General features: G+C 35.2%; 1 protein-coding gene across 4 annotated transcripts in view; it reads left to right on the forward strand.

Moving 5' to 3' along the window:
• The window catches only part of FAM184A (family with sequence similarity 184 member A), a 69,052-nt gene that overhangs the window by 35,544 nt on the left and 8,239 nt on the right, over nt 1-25,269 (forward strand). For 2 of the 4 annotated variants that reach the window (XM_061378125.1, XM_061378127.1), the window contains exons 6-15: nt 574-696; nt 4,122-4,283; nt 6,142-6,267; nt 6,460-6,606; nt 14,053-14,094; nt 17,486-17,698; nt 18,685-18,838; nt 19,265-19,392; nt 21,601-21,785; nt 22,263-22,409. In XM_061378125.1, coding sequence (XP_061234109.1) covers nt 574-696; nt 4,122-4,283; nt 6,142-6,267; nt 6,460-6,606; nt 14,053-14,094; nt 17,486-17,698; nt 18,685-18,838; nt 19,265-19,392; nt 21,601-21,785; nt 22,263-22,409 — 1,427 coding nt within the window. The remainder of the gene's footprint in view (nt 1-573; nt 697-4,121; nt 4,284-6,141; nt 6,268-6,459; nt 6,607-14,052; nt 14,095-17,485; nt 17,699-18,684; nt 18,839-19,264; nt 19,393-21,600; nt 21,786-22,262; nt 22,410-25,269) is intronic. The other 2 variants (XM_061378126.1, XM_061378130.1) reach the window with 1 other exon arrangement.

Here is a 25,269-nt window from a genome sequence, read left to right on the forward strand (position 1 = left end):
GATTAATGGTTAATTTCTTTGGTTCTGCATACATTTTATACATATGCTGTGGGGCTTTCTTTCCTTTATTGTAATGGCTTGAAAAACTTCCCAAAGCTCCGTCTGGATATTTAGGATTTACTGTTTTCTCTGGGGATAATGTGTAGGAGATGGATGAGTAAAGGCTGAAGGATAAGCATATTATTAACTTAATTCTATGAAAAGAGGAAACTTCTGCATTCTTTCAACTCAGATTGAAAAACTGTAAAAGCAGATATAGTTTTAATGATTTTGATAAGTAAGTACAAAGTGAGACTAATAATTGAGAAGAAAGCCCTGTTTGTCTTTACTTTGTGATTAATCAAGGCTGTTAGATTAGAAGTTAATCAAGGAATAGAGTAGAAAATAAACTGAAGAATACTAACGCCACTGTGGAAGGAAATTTCATGTTTTAACACTTTAAAGAAAGGACAGTTCTTGGTTGAGATCAGAAATGTTTACGCTGGGAGGAATAATTTTCATGTAGTAGACCTGTAGCTTGTGATGGCTTATGACAAGAATTTAATATTTCTTCCATACTTTTTATTTCTGAAGGAGTTGGAGCAGCAGTTTGAGAAAGAGAAACTACATTTGGAAGATGATAAGAATCAGCTCCGACAGCAGCTGGAAAACCTGAAGGAAGAGCTGACAACAAAACTGACTTCTGCCAATCAGGAGGCAAGGGTTAACTTAATTGTATCAGCTAACAGTTGTGTGCCAATTTTACCAATAATGATCTTGTGCTTAAAGTGGGCTGTTCTTCATACATGATGTTACTTGACTGCTTCTGAGCAATGATTTTGTTGTCCTTTGCAAAATTAACAAAGCAAAAGGGATTGAGGTACAAAACAGTTAATGTAAACCACTTGTGCTTATCTATTCACTAGGTACCCATACCTCTACACAAAATATATCAGGACACAGGGAAAATTAACTATATTTAAACTCGTATTTGATTACAGTTAGCATATTGTAAATTCTGGTCAGCTTCCTGACTTGCAGGTGATCTTCATATATTTCTGTGAAAAGATGATTTTAAATACTTATTTCTGGTAAGACTTAAATTATTTGCAATGTTTTGATACATGCAGTCAATGTTAAACATATCTCAGTGCAGTTTTAATTTCTTGATTTTGAAATCATCGCCTTTTCATAATGTAGTATTTTTAAAGTAGAAATATATCCGTTCATCAAACTATCAATCTATTCGTGCCTGGAACTTTGGCTTTCTTTCAAGAAAATAGTTCATCAGTCTTTTTGTTCAACAGGTCAGACATATGATTTCTGTGTGGGCTTTAGATGGACTCAAGCATTAAGTACTTTTTTTGCAGCAGTACTTTTAATTGCCATTTTCTATACTGTACAAGTTCTGGAGATGGTGGCTGTTTGTTGAATTCTGGGGGCTTGCGAATTGCACAAATGCTGAACTTGCTTTGGAATAAAACTTCCTGGTTTTAGTAAATGGGAAAGTTTGTCCTTCTAAAGTATACATTGAATTATTACTATATTAAAGTATATGTTATGTTAATATATATTGATATATTATTAGTATATCAATACATTACTATATTAATATACCTATTAAGGTATTGAAATATGTTAGAATATATATTCTTAAAGTATGTATTAATATAGTTTCAGTATATTAATATATACCACAAGAGTAGTTGAATCTACAATCTTTAAAGCTCAGTGGCACTGCTGATCTGTCAGTCATGAGTACCTGTGAAACAGGGGACCATCCTTCCTTCTGATAGTTGTGAGTGCTTTTGCTGGTACTTGGAGATGGTGCAAAGTGAAGCTGGAACTGCTCTTCCTCTTTAATGCTATGTTTGATGAAAATGTATTTGTTATGTATGTTAACAAAATCATACACAGGTTTATTTTTCATTTCAAAATTACAGAGTTTAGTTATTTCTTTTTAGCTTTCTCTGCTGTATGTTAACTTTCTTTGTTGCTAGAGAGATCTGAGAACACTATTGTCATTCAACACTGTAGGCTTTATTTAGTTTTACTAAATAAAGTTTAAAATTTAAATTTAGTTTTAACTTCTCTTTGGCTCATGAGTAATAAACTTGTTCTTTCTTTGAAGGTAATCAAATGCTTTAGGAATGAATTGTCATTATATAACTGCTATAGAGTTCAGGTGTGGAAAATTCATCAGCACACTAAATTAAGAAAATGGGCATAGATAAGGAATGTATAACTGAAAAAAAACTAAAATAGGGAATTAGGGCCAGGTGCTATTCGGTATTTGAACTTGTATACATTCTTATGTCAGGATAAACATATTACAGTGTATTTTGTATATTGAGAGAATGAGAGAAAGCATTCTGGTGGTAAATTTAGGGTGTACTGTAAATCCACTCCATGTAGTGCAGAGCAGATGTATTTTGTTTTATTACTATATTTATCTAAATCACATGAGAGAAGTGCTTCAGTTGCAATCACGGCTTACCATTTGAATCCCTATTCACAACTGACAACAGTTTATCAATGCCTGCATTGACCTGGCAGAAACTTCCCTGTGAAATGTCTGGCACATCTTTAGCTTAGCTCTTATGTTTTTACTGCTGCTTCCTTTTCTGTTTGTTTTGTTTAAAGTTACAGATGTCATTTAACAGTAGGCATATATTTATTACTTTCTGCAGATGTTAGTTTAGTTCTAACTTCTCTGCTGAGAAAGCTGTTTTTGAACACATCCTATTCTCTTTTCTTTTTGTCAGACTTTTAAAGCAATTTTCTTAGCATAAAGATGAGGAAGTTTCAAGCCTCATTTGGCTTTTCCTAGTACAAAGCTGTTTAAAAACAGTGTGATCTTAATTACTTGCCAGGCACTTTTTTTGAGAGCTCAGGTTAAGTCAGGATACTTTCTCACATGTATCTCAGGATGAGACTGGCTGTTTACTCTCTAGACTTGCTTCCTTTCACTGTAGACCAGCCAAGACCTTTTAGAAAGTCTCCGTGTCACCTGACAGAGTAGTCTAAAGACTGGCCATCTCTATAGACTGGCCATCTCTATGCAAAGCATTTCCAATTATATTACTAAGGATCATTTTAAACAGCCTCCAGCATTGGTTTGTGATCAGCAGAATAGACCTAAACCCTGTGAGTGGCTTTCCTGCATGTTTTGTATCCTTCAGATTGACAGAACAGATGTTTATGTTCCATGCAGTAGTGTGCTGCAACCAAATACACAGATTCTCCTTCAGGTAGTTGTGTTTTGTAGGGAAATACTAGTTTTCTGTATATAGAATCATAGAATAGAATAATTAGGACCTTAAGATCATCTAGTTCCAATGGGCAGGGACACCTCACACTAAACCGTGTCACCGATGGCTCTGTCCAACCTGGCCTTGATGGAGCAACCGCCAGGGATGGAGCATTCACAACTTCCCTGGGCAACCCATTCCACTGTTTCACCACCCTTATTGTAAAGAACTTCCTCCTTATATCCAATCTAAACTTCCCCTGTTCTCAAGATTACATTAGGTTTCTCTGCAGTCTGTCTTCCAAAGAAATTTGGGATTCCTTACTGCGAGGCAAAGAGTCTTTTTTGTAAACACTTTATGGGTTGCATACAGAGGGAGAGAGTTCTGGGAGAGCATGTGTGTGCACCTGTGTATGTTATAAACACTGTTTGCATATAATTATGCTAATAAACAGAAAGTTATGAGTGTTACCTGCTCATACCTGCAAACCAAAGGTTAGCCTTTTCTTGCAATGAATAAATTCAGTGTGAATGAATTTATCTCAACATACAAAGGCAATGGCATAGACCGCTACTAATGCCTGAAAACCTTCAGTTCCCCTTAGCTATTGTCCTTTGGTCCCCCCTGCCTCCAGTTATTCTGTTTTTACCAGCCCACATATTTAAAACGTTTTACACCTATAGCTGGTAAACAGTGCTCAATCTCTAATATTTTTACTTGAAGGAAAAAAATACAATATCATTATTTTATAGATGGGGAGCTGAAGCGCAAACAGATAGAAAAAATTGTATTATTGTACAATACACTGGAAGAAAATGAAGCCAGGGTGACTTGGCTGCCATTATTAATAAGTATGGAAATCACAATTATTTATTTTTTTTAATGTCATAGGTGTCTCGTCTGCAAGACCTAGTGCGCAAAAGTGAGCAAGGCCTTGGTACTGCAGAAGGGCATATCTCCAGTCTTCAGGAAGCTCAGGAGATACTCCAGAAAGAACTGGAATTAACTAGAGCAAGACTGCGAGAGACCACAGATTCACTGTATAGTGTTGAGGTAACCATAATGTTGGAGAATAACTTGTGCAAAGTACAGTCACGGTGATTTTGGTCTTGTTTTTAAAATGGCAAGAAGTATTATAGTGTACACGTTATTGAAGGAACTTCATATGCCTTTGTTAAAAAAGAGATTCTATTTTAAGCAGAGAGAAAAAAATGGAAAATTAGGATGGGCTGGTTTGGGGGTTGGTTTTTGTGTTGGTTGGTTTGGGGTGGGTGGTTTTGGGTTTGGTTTGTTTTCAGAACACTCCTAGTACTTAATGGGTATTGCTGCAGGCACATCTTTCTGTGGTTAATATAAATTGTGCTAAAGGGTGTCCAAAGAAAATAAATCCAGAGGTGGATTTTTCAGAGGCTTAACAGAATTTCCGGAGAATGTAAAAAAGATCTCTGTTAGACCAGTGCTATTCCAGACAGTTTCGTGGTTTTGTGAAAAGCAAGATTCAAAGCTCACTAGCTCTAGATTCATTTTTATGCACCATGTTTTCCTCAAGTAATGAGCATAGTCTTCATTTCAGGCTCAAATCTAGAATTTTGGAAGATGCTTAAGAGTACTTTAAAGGTATATATTATTTTATATCTTGAAAGATAGCAGACTGTCATCCAGAAAATGTGACCACTTTATATAACTGAAGCTTTTAATTTGTTTAAGCAGAAATATATTGCTGTTTCAGTTGGCCTAGGTGGAACTGGAACTCAGTTGATCTGTCAGTAGCTCATTCGATTTAAGTATAACCTTTCCTTTTTCTTTCCTCAGTAAACAATGTACATTTACAAGATCACAGCAATGTTTGAAGTAGAGCAGCAAATATTAAACGAAATAATAATAGTAAATCCCTGGATCTGTTTTCATACTGGTGTTATTTTCTTAACAAAACCAACCTGAAACAGAATATTTTGGGGTTTGTTTGTTTGGGGTTTTTTTGGTTGTGGGTTTTTATTACTATTCATTTCTTTGGCTATGGTCAGTAGATGGGCACCCTATTGCAGTTTGTATTTCCTCTGTATTTTTTATAATTTCTCTAAGTGTCTTTATAACCTAATCAGTTCTTCTCTCTTTATCTATTATAACATTTAAATACTCACATATAGCAGGTTACAGGCAATAACATTTGTCTTAATGGATTTTAAAATACATCCATGAAAAAATCCTGCAAAAAAAATCACTTTAAAAAGCCTTAATTAAATCTAGATGGCCGTGTTTGCTTCTCATGGATGAAGCAAGCACAGCTGAGAAACATTCATGTAAGTGTGGTTTCTAGGTAGTACTTAATACTGTTCTAGTAAAATTTGGACAGAACTTGATAGGAATTTTGTTTTGTTTTTTTTCCGTGTTCAGACTATGAAACCATGTTTCTAGCAGGCTTGCCCAGTCAAGTAACATAAAGAAAGTACATGAACTTTATATCAAATCCAGGTAGCCCAAGGTTTGAAATTCAAATACTGAATATTTCCTGCTTTAAAAAAAAATCATTCAAATCATGCTTGCCAAAGAAGCTGAGCAATTCTGAAGTTCGTCCTGCAGTGAACAGGACTTAATGACCTTCTGAGGTTCCTTCCAACACACATTATTCTGTGATTCAGTGTAACAGTATTTCAAAAGATTAATTCCAGAATGACTTATTGGAAAATTGCTTGTTATAGCTTTTTATAGGAATGCAGAATTCTGTTCTACAAGTAAGAAATATCAGCAGATGTATAGGCGTTGATTGTGTGTAATTAGGAACCACACACTGAAATAGTTCAAGTTTTACAAGCCAATTGTATGTGATACTTTTATTATAAATACACTTATTTAAGGTTTGAAATACCTTTTTGCTGCTGATCAGTCTCTATTGTGAAGTTTGTGTTTTCAGGGAGAACTAGATCAGGAGAGACAACAGCACGAGGCAATGATTGCTACCATGAGAGAAGAGGAAAAGTTCAAAGTTGACAGAATGGCTCGTGACTTGGAAGTAAAATGGACAGAAAATCTTCGGCAAGTATAGATTTTTTTCATTCTATTCTTTAATAAGAAATGAAGTATATATTACATGCAAATGTAATATGAAATGTAAAGGAAGGGCTTCTGTTATTACCTAAAATTTTCCAGTTATTCCAGAGTTCTTAATTCTCCCTCATTTCTTACACAAGTTCCACTGCATTTTAGTTATTTCACCTTTGGTTTTAGGCAGGAATGTAATAAGCTTCGTGAAGAGCTGAGGCTGCAGCATGAAGAGGATAAGAAAGCAGCCATGACTCAGCTGCTGCAGCTAAAAGAACGTGAAAAAAAAGCAGCAAGGGATGGATGGCAAAAAAAAGTTGAAGATCTTCTAGACCAGGTAACTATGGTCTCTTTGAGAATTAGAAGTTACAGTTTAGTTGCTGGTGGTTTATTACCAATTAACAATAGGAAATTGGCTGTGACATCTGTCTTTGAAATTTAATTTGTTAGCATAATGCTTTTTAAACCTAATAATTATCAAACTTTAAAAGTAATATAGCAAGTTGCCTTAAAATTATATGAATGCCCTTTCTTTACACTAAATGTGAATAGAACTTTTTACAGTTTTGTTTGGGGGAGTGGGAGGGTGTTGGCAGTCTCACCTCTTCACTTATAAGATTTGTTTATTTGGTTATTTATTTTATTCTTGTCTGCTTACCTATTCTATTGTAAATATTTACCAATTCTGATTGTTTGCACTTAAAGGTATCCCTTATCTTTGCAATAAAAACACTGCACAAGTCACTGAAAAGTCAAAATGTCCCTCACTTTCTACATATTTATTATAGCTATGTCTGCTCTTAAGTGATTTTGAACATTATTTTGGGTTAAGTTTTTGTAAGTACTGGTAAACAGTTATGTTAGCTTATTCACAGAAAATACTTTATACTTTTTCTGAACCATAAATGCTATAGAACTGGTTTCATTGACTACAATTTGAAAGAATAGTTGATAATGAGCAAATACATTTTAAAGTAAGAGAAACAGATTTTTAAACTCTTTAAATGACTGCAGTTTCAGGGTGTTATTGTGGGATGGCTTTTAATTTGCTGCCTAATTTGCGAAGTCTAATAACAGAACATGCGCTTTCTTACAGCAGCATAACAATTTATTTTGTTGACAAGGGAATTTAAGATTGTAAAATCTTGTGGCTTAGGCTCATAAAAGCTGAAGGCTTTCAAAGTTCTTGGTCTGTTACTTTTTACAACATGACTGCAGTAAGACTTTGACTTGTTTGATTTTATGTTTCTGTTACTGCCTTTACTCAAGCTTCATTTACTCTGTTTAAGTGTACCTATAAATATAATTTTCTCCATGAAAGGACAATTTGAAAGGTATGTGTTAAGCTTTCTGTGGTTTTAAACTTTTAAAATACTTATGGTAGACTCTGAGAGCTGCACTGACCTGAATTATAGAGTGAATGACTGACTTACTTTGGAAAAGAGCTCAGGAGGTCATCTAGTACAACCTCCTGTTCAAAGCAGTCAACACTGATTTTAAGCAAGGTTGCTGAGGGCTTTGTCCAGTCAGGTCTTGAATAACCTCCACGAATAAAGATTCCACAGCTTCTCTGAATAATTTCTTTGAGTACTTGTTATCTTCACAGTGATTTTTTTATTTATATTTAGACAGAGCCTCTTCTGTTTTCATTTATGGTCATTGTCTCTCATCCTTTTGTGCATCACTGTGATGAGGCTGGGTCACTTCCTCTGTAAGCACCGCATAGGTACTGGAAAGCTATTAAGTACCAGAAAACCTTCTCCTCTTTAAGACTAAACAAACCTGATTCCATCAGAAGGATATATGTTCCAGCCTCAGCAGTTGTAGTAGCTCTCCACTGAACAAGTTCAAGCTCATCAATATTTGTCTTGTACTGGGGCAACCAAAGCTGAATGAACTGGAGGAGGAGACAGAATGTGCTCCCCCTAAGGTGATGTGCAACAAGTGCCAAGTCAAAGGAGCTAATCTCTTCCCTCAAACTGCTGGTTGTTGCTTCAGCCTAGTATACTGCCAGACCACACTGCAGATTCATGCTTAGCCTACCATTAACTAGGTTATGCAAAGCAGATCTTTAACTCTGTATGAACTAGTGCAGGGATTTAGTACATTGCATGTAAAGGACTTTGCATTTGTCCTTGTTGACTTTTTGTGGCAAAAACTTAAAAAAAATAAAAATCCTAAATAAAAAAATTTATGCCTACAAAGTGTACTAAAAACTGGCTTGTTTTTTTAATTCTGTTATAGTAATCTGCAAATTTCTGCCCTCTAGTTGTTGCACATTTGGTAGGTGAGATCTAGCTTTTGCATAACAACGAAATGTTTTTACTTTTGTACCAGTAATGCTAAGTGACCCCTCATATTATGCATGTAGGATTATTGTTATTCTAACAGTATAGCTGTATTATGAGTAAAAAAAATTTCTTGAGAGAAAATGCTATTCAGCTGATTCAGTGCTTAAACACATTCTTACTAGTTGCAAAGCATCACTTACTATCTATAGTTAAATGTGGTTGGAAGGTTAACTAGATCAGTATCTAGAGACCAAGTGTGTAGTTTTTATCCCTGATAGGAGAAATTATTCTAGAAGACATAAAAAGAAAGTAGTTTCCCATTTTTTCCTGTAAATTGTACTAAGTACTTGTACATCAATCCATGTGAGAGTTTCTTCATGAAATATGAATTCATGTGAGCTAGCTCTTCTCCATTTCTTTTATCTGTGTAATGGGTTTTTAACGCTTTTCCTAAAAACATTTTACTGCTGAGAGGGCTTCAGCCATGTACAATATAGCAGGAATCTTCTTTTTTAAAGCAGCTTGTCTGTGTTGCACAACTGAAACGTACAGGTTAAGACCTGTATTATTTTTATCTGTTTCTGATTTCAGTTAGTGCTCTGTCTATGCCTATGTGGAGGTGCTTATTGCAGAGCTGACACGCATCCACATTTGCAGAACTGGAAAACACTACTTTCCTTCCCCAGCACAAGGATTACTAGCCTGTTCCACAGCCTGTGTAATCCTTGCTTTAGAAGATTTGCTGTCAAATGGATGCTCGAAGTTTCTATGAGAAGTAACTTGCACATACCCTAGATCAGTTTCCTGAAAGGAGATTAACGTTCAGCACAGAATCATTTTCCTCTGCCTCCTGTCACTTTATATTGTCCTGAACACACTGTTTATCAGAAAGAGAGAGGAGGTAAATTTCAAGTCACATCCCCCTCCCTCCCAAATTCTTTTTCATTATTCTTGTATTCAACAATACTGGTAAGGCTACTGTGACATCTAGTGGATGGTAAGGGATTTTGGGCAAGATTTAAAAAGCACTTTGAAATCTAAAATGCTGAAATGCAAAAGACTGTAAAGAAAAATTGTACCAAAGAGGGAGCAAAGAACAGAGACCTCGAATGCAGCTGAGGGTAAGGTTTTATGCTGCTTCTTTCATCTGTAAATATTTGTTGCTTTTCCAAAGGAGCACAAATTTCTGCAGCTCTTGGGAACTTTCACAAGTGACTACAGCTCTCAAAACTGTGCTCTTAATGGGACTGTGCTGTAGCTCCTGCAGGCCTCACAGAGAACTGGGGAACTTTGCGAGTTTCTGCCTAGATCCAGTGTCCACACTCATCCTGCCACTCACCGCTGATTTAAAAGAATTAGTACTCCTGTATTCCACTGGGGAAGCCTATGCTTTAAGCAAGTCAAAAACTATTATACATGAGCATGTGAATAATCATGTAGTCCAGAGTCACTGCAGCCCTCAGAGGGCCAACTACTGGGGGTGCTTCACCCTGTTTCATGACTGTCCATAGTTCTTAATAAAGAATTTGCCTTGTTCTGGGTTCCCTTGTCTATTCAGAGGTGTGATGCTGAAGATTTGTTCTATCTACATGGGTCACTGTAGTTCTGTCTGAAGCTTGAGCATGAAAACAAATGCTAAAGTTCAGCTCTACTATCTCTTTTTCTGAGTTATGGTGAGCCCATTCAGCCCGTACTGTGCTCTGTTCATTATGTTACTCTTTGTTTAAAATATTCTGAATGTAGTGGAGGAAATTCATTAAAGACCATTTACAATTAAGAGTTACTCAGCAATTCAGACAAACAAAAGCAACACAACAATATAGTTTTCTAGGTATTTTCAGTGGGACACATTAGGAGTACTAACAAATGTTAGCTTTGTTCTTTTTCATTTCTCTTTTAGTTTCTTCATTTAATTTTTTTCTCTCATGGTGTTGTGTTTAGTTAAGTTTAAAAATACATCTAGACTGATACTTGAAATTACGGTATCTTCATATCAAAAAAACTTGTCTCTCTGATTATAAACTTCCAATTGGAAATTAATATTACCAGGTTTTGTTTGACAGCGTTTCAGTTAGTAAATCTGGATAAGGATGAAAGACTTTTTAATTCTACCTGTCAGTGGCTGGAAAAGAACATTAAATTCTTGGTACAGTATGTAATTAATGACGCGTGAGTCAGAAAAGAGTATAATTTGATATTTGGAGTTAAGGTTATACTTCTAAAAATGGTAAACAGAAACTTGAGCCAAATCCAACAGTTACACCATTGCCCAAATAAAATTATATTCCTATATCAGTACATGTTTTCCCCTTAAATGTAAGGTAAAAACTCTGGCAAGAATCTAGTTTTAAAACATTACCCTTAGTCTCTTTGCTGTGGCAGATAGTTGCTCAAGTAGCTTTGGCATAGGTCCAAAACAAATGATAACAATGGACCCTGGAAGGAGTGAGACATAACTTAATTAAGTGGGGCAAAATTTGTTTGAGATTCAGCAGATCAATAGAATTCTAGATTAAGGGCACTTCCTGACAGATGCGTCTGTGCTCCAGGAAGGATTAGCCAAGATAAATAATTTTTAAAGTCCTGACAGCATTATCACAAATAAGTAAAATTAAATGCCTCTTTAGTACCATCCCAGAAACTTCAAAAAATATTGGGAGATTCAAATGATAGTCTCCTCCCCAACCACTGAAACTGAAGTTTGTCAGATTAAAAGCGTGTAATCCAAAACCCAAATAGGTAAAATGTCAGAACACATAGGCATTTCGCCTAGCAGTTTGATAGACTTCTACAACTGGAAAAGAACTCATCTTTTTAAAGCAACAGGGTAAGTACCCCACCCTATGATAGCCTGGACACAGCACCTTTACTCAGGTTTGCTACAAAACCAGGAGGAAATCAGGACCGATTAGATTCCAGAGATAGTTATACATTTCAGAACACCTGATATATAATTCATTTTCCTCAGCAGAAAACTGTTGGGTTTTGAGAGAAAGGGAAGGGGCTCTAAATGCTGCTTTTCCTTACGAGAGAGGGCAAACGTTGATGCAGCTCTTCCATTCCAAGCCTCAAGCCAAGTACAAAACATTGTAGTGGGAAACAGCTGCTTTCAAAGTCTCTGCAGGGTCATCTGTCACATAAGCTCTGTGCAGCCAGAGACAGTACATCTGCTGACAAATCAGTTTCTCTTCAAAACAAAGACATATCTTGAGGGAGAGTTTTGGGGAAGTTGTTGTTAGCTGGATAAAATGGACCTATGCCAGTGGTCCTCCAGCTTCTTCAGTCAGCATCTCGGAAACATTTTTATACTAGCATGTGATGGGTGCACATATGTTTTCTTCTTCAGAAAGGTTAGCAGTCTTTGCTGGAGATCATTCTTAAAATGAGGCAAAGGCTGGACAGCAATCTAGATATGCTTTGATACAACAAATAAAGCTGGACTTTCCCCATTTAGGGTCTAGAGCATTAAACAAGAACACAATTCCTGTTAGCCAGGAGTAATTTGAAAATTCAGTAAACTGTATACTGAAGTCAGATCTTGATACAATCAATCTTTTGAATAGTGATACAATATTTAGACTTCAAAGTACTTGTATTTCAAGTTTTGTTAAAAATCAATAAGCTGTATTTACTGTATGTTCAACATTTCTGTGTGTGGCTTTAGAACACAATGGAATGTCAAATGTGTAAGTCCAACTTTATTGAAAAATAATCTTTTTTCTTTTTGCCAATAAGATCTGAGCATTTAATAGTTAATTTTTTTGCACAAGATAATTACAGTTCTCTCACAATCAGGAAATGTGGATTGCAGAAAGATTGCTCTGAGTGAAGTAACCTAAGAAATTGGTAACAAACTGAATACTGAACTGAACTGGAGGGTTTTAGTGCAGCACCTTCAGCAAAAGTTCATTTTGATGCCATCTGTTTTTTATATCTCTGGAAAACTTTTAAGTTTGGTGAAATCACATATATTAAAAATGATTACCCATCTTAGTATTTTTAATTATTAGATTAGTTTGTTTCTTGGTGAAAGCAATCTGTTATTCTGCAAGTAGCATGGGGCAATTCTCACTTTCATAAATGGCCTTTTTAATAGGGTAGAGTTTGGAATCTAGTTTCCAAAACGTATTTTTACTTGGAATTTCTTTTAAGTGTAGAACACTACTAACCTTACTTCTTCAATTGTAAAATCTAAATATTTCTTAGTTTTACTACAGTGGTGCCTAGATACGTCTGTCAACATTAAGTCCCACAAGCTCTTGAAACTGAACGTTTATTTAGCAAGAGATCATTTCTGCATTTAACAGCTCCCTCCCTAAACAGACCAGACAGATGGTAATGGAAGCACATTAGAAAACAGGTGGATTTGTTCAGATCGGCGATGTTGAAATCTGGTGTTGGTATCGGAGCTGTTAAGATGCTAGTCTGTCTTGTCTGGTGGAGTAGGGTGCCTCCTAGTGTTACGCCCTTGCATAGAAAATTGTTGCTTGTGAACTACTTGAGATGTTAATTACAGACCTTTGGATATACCACAGTAATGTATTTTTGTGTCGTGCCTTCTTGTAGATGCAGGAGAATGAATAATAATTTCCATTTGTTTTTTGACAAAGTATTATCTAAAAGTTCCTAACTATAGGCTTCCAAGCTGATGCCAAAATACCTGCTGTCTCCTGGAGAAAGCCATCTTCTTGACTGACCTGCGACAAAAGTGGAGATTGGTCATGCTGGATTTGAAATTGCTCTCACTTCACTTCTGATGACTTTATTCTGTGCATGTATGATTTGTATGATCAATAATATTTCATATGGAACATTTACTTGGAAATACGTTTTATATTTTGCTTTTAATTACTAATCAACTATTGTGTAAGTGGTACGTGAAGGTTTTTTGCTGGAGACTTTCAGGAAGAGTCTTTTATGTAACCATCTCATTCTGAATTTTAAGAAGAATAAATGAAGTGCTTTAATATAAATCTATCTTCACTACAGGCTAAACTTGTTTTCTGCCTGTTAGCAGTGAAATTTCATCTTTAATACGTGTTTAATATGCTTGTGATATTTCAGAGACACAACTGACTAATATAGTCGTTACACGACATCTTTTCTAATAGTAATGCAAATGGGTGTACTGAATGATTTCTTCCCAAAATTATTTGTCATAAAGGAGAAGAGGAAAGAGTTGGGTAATTTTAAAACATTTCAGCTACATAATATATGAGTAAAGAGTAACATTATGTTGAAGAGATAATGCTATCCTGGATGTTTTCAAAACATAACATCAGAAAACACATAATTTGTTCTGTGTTCAATAGTATATATATACTAAACCAAAGCAATATATTTGTATTTTTTCCAGATAGTTTTCAACTTAGTTTTCCCTGATGAAATTATAATTAATGTTCTATGTTTTACTCTCCCTTCCTTATCCTTTTTTCTTTTACTTAGTTGATTTCTGAATGTTTCCCTTTATTCCTGTGATCTTTTCTTCATAGCGGCACTGTCTCGGTGAAGCTTTGCATAAGTCTATCAGCAATGTAAGTGATTTGCACTTACAGCTTGTGAACAGGGCATGTTTGCACTAATAAACCTGCATATCCTATAGTACTGCTTTAAAGCTTTAGCCTATGAAACAGAATACATGGTAATACTTGAGAGGAGAACGTTTGCTGCTAGTTATCAAAAGCTTGTGTACCGCATCCATTCATCTGTGTAAATGTGTATATATCCCTGGACATCAAACACTATGTACATGGTCATAATATAAGCAGCATTTTTATGGCATTGTTTAAGCAAGCAAGCTTGTGGGCAGTGCAAATGTGTATTGCAGAGCTTTCCTTAAAGCATGAGGTTGATGTATTATAATTTGCAGTTTTGCAGTGCAAGTCATCATTGTAGCAAAATATTCTTTCTTTCTATACTACTTATTTATTTGTTTGTTTATTTATTTATTAAATTCTTACCAATGTTTTTAGTGTGCTGAAAACCTTGGATGAAAACACTGACTTTTCAGAGAATAATGACTGTTTTGAGCTGTTTTCTTTTGAGTCCTCAGTACAGGATTATATATAGGGGATGAGCCAAAGACATGAAAAGGGAGGCACTGATGTTTTCCAAATTGTGCCCTTAAGTATATCAGTTTATGTAGTGAATAATGAGAATAATGTTAAATTATGTACTCTTCTAAAAATAACTCAGATTTTTAATACTTGATGTACTTTCAACCAAAAAAAAAAGAAACCAAACCCACATATTATGAGAAGGGCAGACTAATCTGATTTGCTTGTTGGAATCACTTAGTTCTCACTGTCCTTTGTTTTCTGTATAGTCTATTGATGCAAATAGGCATCTCCAGACACTGACTCACTTCAGGCTCTGGTACTGCAGTCATTTTAATCTGGTGGAAGTATGAACTGCTCTTGGGAAGAGTATTCCTGATCTCTTCTCAGATGGCTTCCTGACCAGATATCAGACTTATCTTGATCATCTCAGTTAAAATGTTTTCTGCATTTCCAAGAAAGAAATTTAAATTATTTTGCCCTTGGCCCATGCTAAAAATGTATATAAATTTTGTAGTGAGAACTGTCAGAATTTGCAGCAGGACTTTAAGTGAGAGATGGATAGAACTTCAAGCAAAAATACATTTTTCTATGTTATCTTAATAGAAAATTGGCTAAGATTCCGTGGTTGACTCCATTTGAATGCTATTATTGAAAGGCTTTTTAGAGTATAATGTTTAAATTACCTGAAATTCTGCAGGACTGAACAGGACTTTCTCTGAGATTCTACCAAGAAGTTCTGGGGCTTCTGAGGAAACAAGAACTTCACAATATGAGAGGAAAGTTTTTGTATAAGTAACCGGTTGAAAAATAGGTATTAAATAGAGTGTTACCAGTGTGCAGGTAGATTATCAGTGGAGTTACACTGTTGTTCAGTGTATTTTCTTTTTGCAAGCTGTTTATGAATAGGTAAGGCAGGAAAGTTTGCAGCTTATAAAAAGTTATTTAGAGTGGAAAGGGCAAAGACTGGAGAGTTACAGAATAGCTGTGAAAAGTCAATGGACTGAGCAGTAAGAAAAGGGAACTGCTTTTGGCTTCTTTCCATTACATGTATTAGAGGTCATCCAAGTGGTACATCAATATGAAACTTACCACCGGACACTGGATACTAAAAGCTTTTATAGATTCACGTAATGGTTGTATTTGATTAATGTTTCCATGAATTTACCCCCAAATACCTCTTCTGATGTAAAAAAGATTTCTGGATGATTGATAACTTAAAGTCAAGATCCCTACATTTATGCCTTGGTTTTGTTTTCCCTGGGTAACCTGGGTTGGCCATTTCTGGAGGCAGAACCAGAGATCAGACAAACCTTTGTTCTGACACTGTACAATTTGTGTGTGATGTTTATATTTAATGTACTTAGTAAAAGATTTTACATGAATAGTTCAGATCACAGAAAGTAATATAGGCCTTCACTATACTCCTTCAATTGTAACTAATCTGTTTCAAAGGTACCTGAAGTAAAATACTGTTGATAAAGTACGCTTAGAAGGCAGAGTATAAATGCCCAGACACAAAGACCTGGTGAATCTGCAATGCAATGAGCCATGCTCATATCATTCAAATTAATTTGCTTATTGTGCTTTAGTGCTAATTTTCTTTTGTGTAGCTTTTTTTCTTTCAAATCTGCTTAAGCTGTGCCCTTCTAAAAAAGAAAAGCCATATGTTCGACAGTAATGTTCATGCTGCAAGTTGTCCTCGGTATGCTGCTATTAATTTTTTGTTAAGTGGTGGGTGTTAATGTTCTGTAAATCAAGAAATTGATGTGCAGTGTAGTTATTAATTTGTAATAATCAATTTTAAGGTATGCTGAATCAAATGACACTATCAGACTGTCATTTATAATTCAATTATATGTAATGCTCTGAGGCTTGAAAAAGTATCCTTACTGATTCAAATTCTTCATTTCATGGCAGTTTTATTTTTCCTTCTTTTGAGTCACTGTAGCAAAATTCTCTTTGGTTAAATCTTGTTTTTAAAACTGGAGGGTGTATCTCTTGTGTTTGCCTCAAAAGGGAATACTGGTTTAGTATTTTCAGTCTGAAAAGATGCTGAAAATATACAAAAGAGATTTAAAGAACAAATATTATTAATATAATAACATTAGTATAAAATGTGACTTTTTTAAGAAGTACAGAGCATTCTAATGTATTGAAATGCTTGTTGGGTGAAAATCATAATTTGCAAAATCACATATTTCTAAGAAAATAAGTATTTGTGTCTCAGATTACTTAGATCTTGAAAACCAGTAGAGAACTCACTCTCATAGTATTACTGAGCTAAGAAAAAACATGTGTGTGTGGAAATCCATCAAGTGTAATGTTTTATTTGTGATGTAGAGTGGTATGCTACCATTTCTTTTTAAATAAAAAAACCTACCAGTAAGATAGTACCATATCGTATCAAAAGATACAAAAATCCATCAATCTGGATGTCACAGTCTGTCCTTCCCTGTCAGCTGCAGGATTTTCCTTACAGAACTGATGTGATATTCCCCTGAAAATAGTTTTTTTAACAATCAAGTGTTTGATTTCAAACCTTGATAGTGTCATTTTTATTGAACTTCATGCAAAACTAGAAATAAATTTTGATTATTGAGCCATGAAAAACTGTGTTATAGGTAGTGTTATAGTGCAATCTGACACATACAATAACCCTCACAAAACTATTTAAAGCTAATTATTATATCTGTGAGATATAATATTAACCACAAGTTCAGTAGATGGTTGGCATTGCTTGTCTGTCTTTTATAGTAAATGTTCTGGCTCTAAAATTTCAAGTGTTTTCTTCTTTTGAATGTTTTTTCTTCAGAGTTGATGTTAGCATGAATGATTAATGGATATTTGCTGTTCTGTTGTGGGTTAGATCTCCTTACTGAAGCAGAATCTGGAGATGCAGCTTTCGCAGTCACAGAGCTCTTTGCAACAGCTACAGGCACAGTTCAGTCAGGAGCGACAGAGGCTGACTCAGGAGATCCAGGAATTAGAAGAGGAGCATCAGCAAAGGCATAAGTCACTTCAGGAAGCCCATATCCTTGCCTTTCAAAATATGGAAGAAACAAAAGAGCAAGAACAAAAGGCATGTTTATCTGAACAAATTGCCATTTTAGCAATTTGTGTAAAGTATCTGCATAACTACTAAGTTTCCTTTTAGCTGATGACCAACAGTAACATTTTTGTTAAGCTAAAACTGATAAGACATTTTGAAAAGCATCTCTAATACTGGCATTGTTTCAAATCTTGCTTTAAACTCTACCAGTATATGCATATATATATATATACACACACATATATATGTATATATATGTTTGTAAATTTATCAACACATATTGCTTTACAGTAATTTGACATCGTTGTCTATAACATGATAGTCTAGTTGTGATTTGCAAGAGGTTTCTCTGTATTTTCCATTAGAGTTAACTGATTTCGCATTTGTTTTCTGGTATTTCCTGTCAATTTACTCCTTTTATAATATATTTTCATTATGTTAAAAATCGTGTAAACTATGTTCTGCAACTTGCAGAATAATGTTCATGTCCAGAGCAATGTCATACAGGAGATATTTTTTTTTAAACCTTGCCTAAACCAGCTTTAGAACTGAAATTTTGCCAATGTATAGTACTTAATAAGGTGTATATCTTAAGCTTTTTTTAAATTCAGATCTAGAGTGTACCTTCGCAATCAGTTTTCCCATTGCCCCCACTTAATGGGGACAAAAGTCCCCAAATGCATATGTGTGCACAATAAACCCATCTATGAATTGTACCTATCACATTGCTTGCTATTGTAAATATATCAATAGATTGATGCGGTTTTTTTCTCTTTTCCAACTGTGAGCAGAACGAGGGTTTGTGCACAGGTAATCTGATAACCATCGGCCACTACAAAGAAAAAGCATAGTAAGATAACTTAGTAAGAGAAGAAAATATGAGCAATATTTGTGGATTTTTAACAATTCTTGGACTATGCCGATGCCTGCTTTTTGTTGCTAGTTCTTTGTTGCTTAATATTTTATAAATTCCCTAAGCTGTTACAGAATATGTTTTTTCAAATTTGATCTCATAGGAATTAGAAGAACGTTTGCAACAGAAGCACTCGGAAGAACTTCAGGCACTGAAAGAAACACATAAGCAAGCCATGGAAGGTTTCAAATTGGAGATGGAACAGGAACTTCAGACTTTACGATTTGAGCTGGAGGATGAAGGAAAAGCTATGTTAGGTATACTATTTTCAAATTGCAAGCAGGACCAAAACCATTATTTCTACTCATACAAACATACATGCACATGCATGTGTATACATGTGTGTGTACTGTAACACTATAGTGTATCTCTGAGTAATACAGTGTTGACCTAATTGTTCCTCTTAAAATCAGTATATGTTTTAACAGGTAACACCACATTGTTCACTTCTGAAAAATCTTACCCATAAGTTTTTGGGGTTTTGGTATTTTTATTTTTTATTTTTTTGGAAGGATTAAGCAACCAAAGCTCATGATAGAGAATGATTCAGAAAGCAGCAGGAATAAAATGACGGGAAAGTTGCTTGGCTGATGTAGGCGGCAGTATTGGAGGGAGCTGGACTGTTATTGTTAATCAATGTAAACATTTGCAAATCAACTGTTCTTTCTGTTCACCGTAACTAGCTTCCTTGCGCTCAGAGCTAAATCATCAACATGCAGCAGCAATTGACCAGCTAAGGCACAACCATCAGCAGGAACTGGTAGCTGCTAAAATGGAGCTTGAAAGAAGTATAGAGCTTGGCAGGCGACAGGTAAGTGGCATTGCTGCAACTTACTGTAAAACTGCATAATCAGTATTCACTCTCTCTTAGCTGGAGGCAGGAACCCTTGTGAACAATCAACAAACATATAATCCTTCAAGGTCAGCCAGCACCAGCAGATAATGCATCCCTACTTGTTCACCTAAACTTTCTTGCTTAGCTTTTTCTTCCTTCAACAGACTTCATTCAAGCCTAGTATCTCATATCAAGGCACCTTCCTCTCAGAATTGTTTGGCCGCTTGGGAGCACACTAGACTGTGTAAAGTGCTGATTCTCACAAAGTCCTCTTGTACTCGGCTGCCCTCAGGACTTAAAAAGGAAAAAGCTGTTTATCTCTGAAGCCTAAATGATACAGCTGAGAAGTGGTTGCTTAAAACCAAATGATTTTTCAAACTCAGGAGGTACCCAAGTTGGTGGGTTTTTTTTGTGTGTGTGTTTTTTTTTTTTTTCAGAAGGCAAATTGCAAAAGATAAATGGAAAACTCAATAAAGGAAAGGTGATCTAACATCTTGCAACTGCTTCTTATAAAAAACACACTCAAAGCCCAAAACAAGCCCCCAAAGCCAGTATGAACTTCTTTGCTTTCAGCAGCAAAGTGATTAGTTCACTTTTCTCTTTCATTTTTCACTTCATACACGATCAGTTTTTCCAGTAGTAACTAAAAATTCAAAGCTTGATCTCTGTTGAAAGAAAGCCATATTCTTGGAAATAAGATGACCAGGATATTACTTCTTTATTTGCCTATACAATAGCTTTTTAGGATTAATTTACTGATAGCCCAGCACCAGGGAGGTGAAACAGTTTTAGAAGTATATTAACAGGGGCAACAGAGGAAACAAGTTTAGTTGGATATGGCGAATAGTCAACGGTGAGACCACCTTTTTCTCTTCCCTGGTGGTTTAAAAGTGGCTAGAGGCAGAAATGTGGTGCTCGTGGCAGGGAATGAAAATGTGCAGGATTTGGGAGGATACAGATAGTTTCAGTTGTGTGTTGCTTAATCCTAGAGGACTCACCTAAAGGAGATGTCAGAAAAAGAAGTTTAAGTTACAAGACTGAGTCTTTGATCCAGCCACAAATTCCATGTGCTTTTGGCCTCTGTACAATGATCTCCTAAGCATAAGCTTTCGTTGTACTGAGGGCAAAGCAATTAATTGTGTTTTCCTGTGTTTGAATGCTCATCAGTTCACAGGGTCAGAGCTGAACTGGATACAGTGAGTTCTGAGCAGGATGATTATATTTGCTACTTTGAAAAATATTTAAATATGTGGGTATGAATTTTCCACTGCTGCTCTTACAACTTTAATATAGCCTTCCTATAGGTAGGTAGAGTTATTTTTAAAGGTCTAGATGTCCTATGAAAATTGTACCTTAGTATATATTTATATTTCCTGGGTGCCTGAAGGCACAATACACAATTACACATAAAATTACTTTAAAATATCTGCTGATTTTCTATCTGTGCAAACTGTATGTTCATCAATTATTGTGGAACTCTTAAGAAGTGAAATAGATGCAAATGCAAAACTGAAAAAAAGGTCAATTTTTTTACAGTCTTTTTCTAAACTGAGGAGATTCATTAATAAAACCATTGGGATAGGTTACAGATAAGTTTTCCAGATACTTAGAATTATGCAAAAAGAATTATTTTTATTGATTTATTGTATACAACAGAAATATTATATGAACTATTGTATACATATTCTGCTATGAGATATTTATGACACTTATATATACCTAAATTAGGAGCCATTGTGAGGGGTATATATCTTGAGTTATTTTGTCCCATTGTAGAGGCCTGCAAAAGGGAAAACAGTTTCTCTATGCTGTGTGTTGAAGAGGTAGAAAGACCTGAATGACCTGGTTCTTAGTAGTATCTGGGGGTTTTTTTTGTCATATGTGTCATCAAAAGGAAAATGTGATGAGCTACAGAAACTTTTAATAGGCAATGACAGGTTTTAAATGTTCTCATAAATGGAAACTGCTTGTTACGAAATGAAGATTTCTTTTTTATTTGTACTTGTACACAATAAAAAAATCCCCTCAGTTTTAATTATAACTTGTGTCAGCATCAAAAACTGGAAAAAAAGTGTCTATTGAGTGGAAAATTCTGCTCAGCTGTTACCTCATAAAAGCAAGCATTGTGCCTTTGAGAGACAAGTCTATTTAAAATACTTTTTGCTGCTGCTACTTATATCATAGGAGAAAGAATTTTTATGCCGAATATCAGATCTACAAGATGAACTGAGACACCGAGACCATCATATAGCTGAACTGGACAAAGAGATTCTGCATCTTCATGAAAATATAAGTGCATTGACCAAGGAATTAGAGTTTAAAGGGAAAGAAGTTCTCAGAATACGCAGTGAATCCAACCAACAGATCAGGTGTGAATTTTTCCGCTCTGAACAAAAATGTGCATTATTTCATGTACTGTTTTACTTAAGAGATTTTACCATTTTCAGCTTTTAATTTATCCTCTTAATCAAGTGATGTTATAGATCATGTAGTCATCTTTAGAAAATGCTGTGTCCATTACTAGTAAAGTTAGTGAATATTACCATACAGTGAAGCTGTACCTCAGTGAGACATTTTGGCATATTTTAGTGACAGTGTTGTGTTTTAATTTGGTTTTGTTTTATTCATTGTTTCTTTATTTTAAAAAGCATTAAAGGAGATGTATTTTCCATGAAAAAAGCTAGAAGGTTGGAGGACACTAAGTAGCAGAGTTTGATGAATCAGTAAATCCTTCTGTGTTGTTTGATACTGTATAAAAGCCGTTAGAAGCATGGCAGAAAATCATGATGACCAAACAAGTCTGATTTTAGAATAACTCTCTTTTTAACAAAAAATAAATTAAACAGGATGCATGAGCAAGATTTAAGCAAGAAACATGAGAAAGAGCTGGATGTCTTGACAGCAGATCACATCAGAGAGAAACAAAGCATGCTGGCAGATTTTAATAAGACCCAAGAGCTGCTCAAGGAAATTAATACAGCTTTACAATTTTCGTAAGTTTTGTTGCATTAAAAAAGTTGTGTGTAGCTCCGTTGATTGAATAATTAATTCTGGTGTCCGTAAGTTTCTGAAGGTATTGCAGAGATTCAGATGTGCAAAAATCTCAGTCAAGTATGGGGCCTAACCTTGCATTCTTTAGGCAACACAATTCTATAAGCTTTAGGATAATTTAGTAAGTTACACTGTTAGGGATTTGAGACCAAAACAATGCAAGTAGGAAAGATATTAAATCTGTGCAGTTCATAGGAAATTGGAGAAAACATTATTTCAAGTCCCTTTTCTCAAACTCTAATACATCTTTCTTGAGAACACAAGAGTTTCTTCAACAAGTTTATGAGCAATATTTGCTATTAAGAAGTCTGATTATAGCATTTTCAGGTTTGCTAGCATAAGGAAAATAGTGTCTGAAATGGATTATGTGAGCATAATCATAACAGAATACTTAGAGTATCTCTCAGTGAAAATGCCACCTGGAGTTAGACCACCTCTGGGCAAAAATGATGTAGTAGCATGTCATCTAGCCAGTGTTTTCCTGTCTTCCACATCTTTACCTCTTGTCTGTGATGTAACATTTTTGGTCAGGGTTTCTGGCTGAGGTTCCATAGCATATTGAAGGCTTCCTGACACAAAATTGTCACTGAAGGATTTCTATTTGCAGTACAAAAGATTTACAGCAGAGAAAATAATTGGTCCTAAGTATATGAGAGAAATCTTTTACAGTTAAGTATCAATTTAAAATGGACAATAAAGCCCAAATGGATCTAATTCTTTCTTGATAATGAGCACTCAGAAATTGTCTTCAGATAAGATGGGTATAAAATTCTAGTTCTTACTCCCTTGTAATCATCCAGATGTACACTCTTGTGCCCTGATAAATGTGATAACTTGCTCTTTGGTAAATTAGGCATACCTCCTGACTGCTGCATTCATCTTGTACAAGCAACAGGCCTGCAGGCTGCCACCAGAACTAGGTGTTGGAACTGTTTACCCCAACTTTTTCTCCCATGAAGTTGTTTGGTTTTCAGTGTCCTGAATTTTTCTGAATTCTGGTTCTTGCTCAACTTAGGGCTATGAGGAGGCAGCCCCTGGCCTAAAGAGAGCAAATGTTCCACCCTGCCTTTCACTGTGTTCTCTCTCTACTTAAACTAAAGCAGGGTGCTGCCAAAACAGGAAACTATGTTAAAAAAAAAAAACCCTCACAAAGTAGTTTTATGCATCCATTCCTTAAGTAACCGTTTCTCCAGGTTCAGCCTTACCTAAAGCATGGCCTTATGAACATTTATGAAATGGAGAATCTATCTTAAAGTAGTTGAGAGTGGGTATCATTAATTGGGCTCAACAATCAGAGTCTTGAAATTACATGTTATCTCTTTGAAACATTAAAACCCCACAATCTCTGAAATATCTGAAAATAAAATGACAGCTGTGTGTAACCATGCAGTATTCTCTGGGGATCTGTATACAATAGCTTAAGCCAGCAGAAAATGTATACAAAAAATTAACCCAGCTGAGCGTATTTCTGTTCTGCTGAGTCAGATGCCTTTTCTGCAAATAAAGCCATGTGGTTCACGTTCATGTTTTATGTAAATACATTATATAATCTACTCAGGTTACATGCAGGTTACTTGAAGATTATAAATGTAATTTAATGTGAACTGTTTTTTCAGATGCAACTCAGTAAAAATCACATAGCTGCTTCTGAAGGGAAAACATTTACCTGAAGTAAGAAAATATGTCTACTTCTGAGTTTCTGGTGGAATTAAGTTTGAGCTGACTTAGACACCTTAAATTCGTAGATTTTTTTTTTGAGAGTTTGGGACTTTTTTTTTTTAATAATTTCTTTTTCATTGTATTTGTTAAATTTCCTGGATCTATTCTGAAACTTGGTTCACAAATCCACACGAGAGCTGAATATGTAAGAAAAGTATTTTAGTAGTTTTCTTTTGAACATTGTTTAGCATCATGAGCATTATATTTATGCTTTAAGGAGGCACAATCATTTTAAATCATCCTGCTCTCAAAAGTTGTTCTTCCAGAAGAAACAAGGGTATTTATGCAGCTACTTGTACAGTTCCTCTCTCAGTTGGCTTATTTCACTTCTCTCCTTTAATGCTTTTCCACCAGGCATTTAAAATTTCCTCATTTTTTTTCAAATATTATCAATTGTTACATTTCTCTTAATCCAGATATCCCAATATCCAAGTGTTACTGCTTTTCTTTTGCTCATTCCTTTATTTCACCTCTAGTGTACTAGGTTGCTTTTGTGGAGAGGAATTATTTACCTATTAGTCTTCACTGTTCTTGGATATCTTTGTTCCAGTACTTTCCACATGAGCTGAGGAAGACTGTGCCAGCCTTGTCTGTCTATCCAATTTCTCCATTCTCACAAGCATGCATTAAGAATAGTCATCTTTTACAAAATACATATACTGTTTGTTTTCTTCATCAAAAAAGCAAATGGGCAGCTTTCAACATTTTTGTCAATATTAAATATAAGACAATGTAGTTCCTATATTTTAGATAAGAAACCATCTTAGCTATGTCACCTGTAATTCTCCTGTCTGTAGGATAGTATTGAGCTGAGCACCTATTTTTCAGTCTGACTTCCAGGAGGCCTTTTCTCAAACCTATAATACTACATGACCAAGAAGAATGTTAAGTTTTTAGACTTTTGCCCAGGTTATTAGTTACTTGAGCAAAAGTTATGGTTAGTGTTGAATTCGTTTTTTTTCAATAACTAGCTAAAGCTGAATGGTAACATAGAAATTTATTTACTTCAAGGTTATAAGGAAACCATCTTCTCTTTTTACTCCCTGAACAATTTTGTACTAATCAAAGATGTGACTATTCACT

Source organism: Neopsephotus bourkii, unplaced genomic scaffold (assembly GCF_033783945.1).
Source record: "Neopsephotus bourkii isolate Nb327-2 ecotype Australia unplaced genomic scaffold, CSIRO-AGI_Nbou_v1 NB_1765, whole genome shotgun sequence".
Lineage (NCBI taxonomy): Eukaryota > Metazoa > Chordata > Aves > Psittaciformes > Psittacidae > Neopsephotus > Neopsephotus bourkii.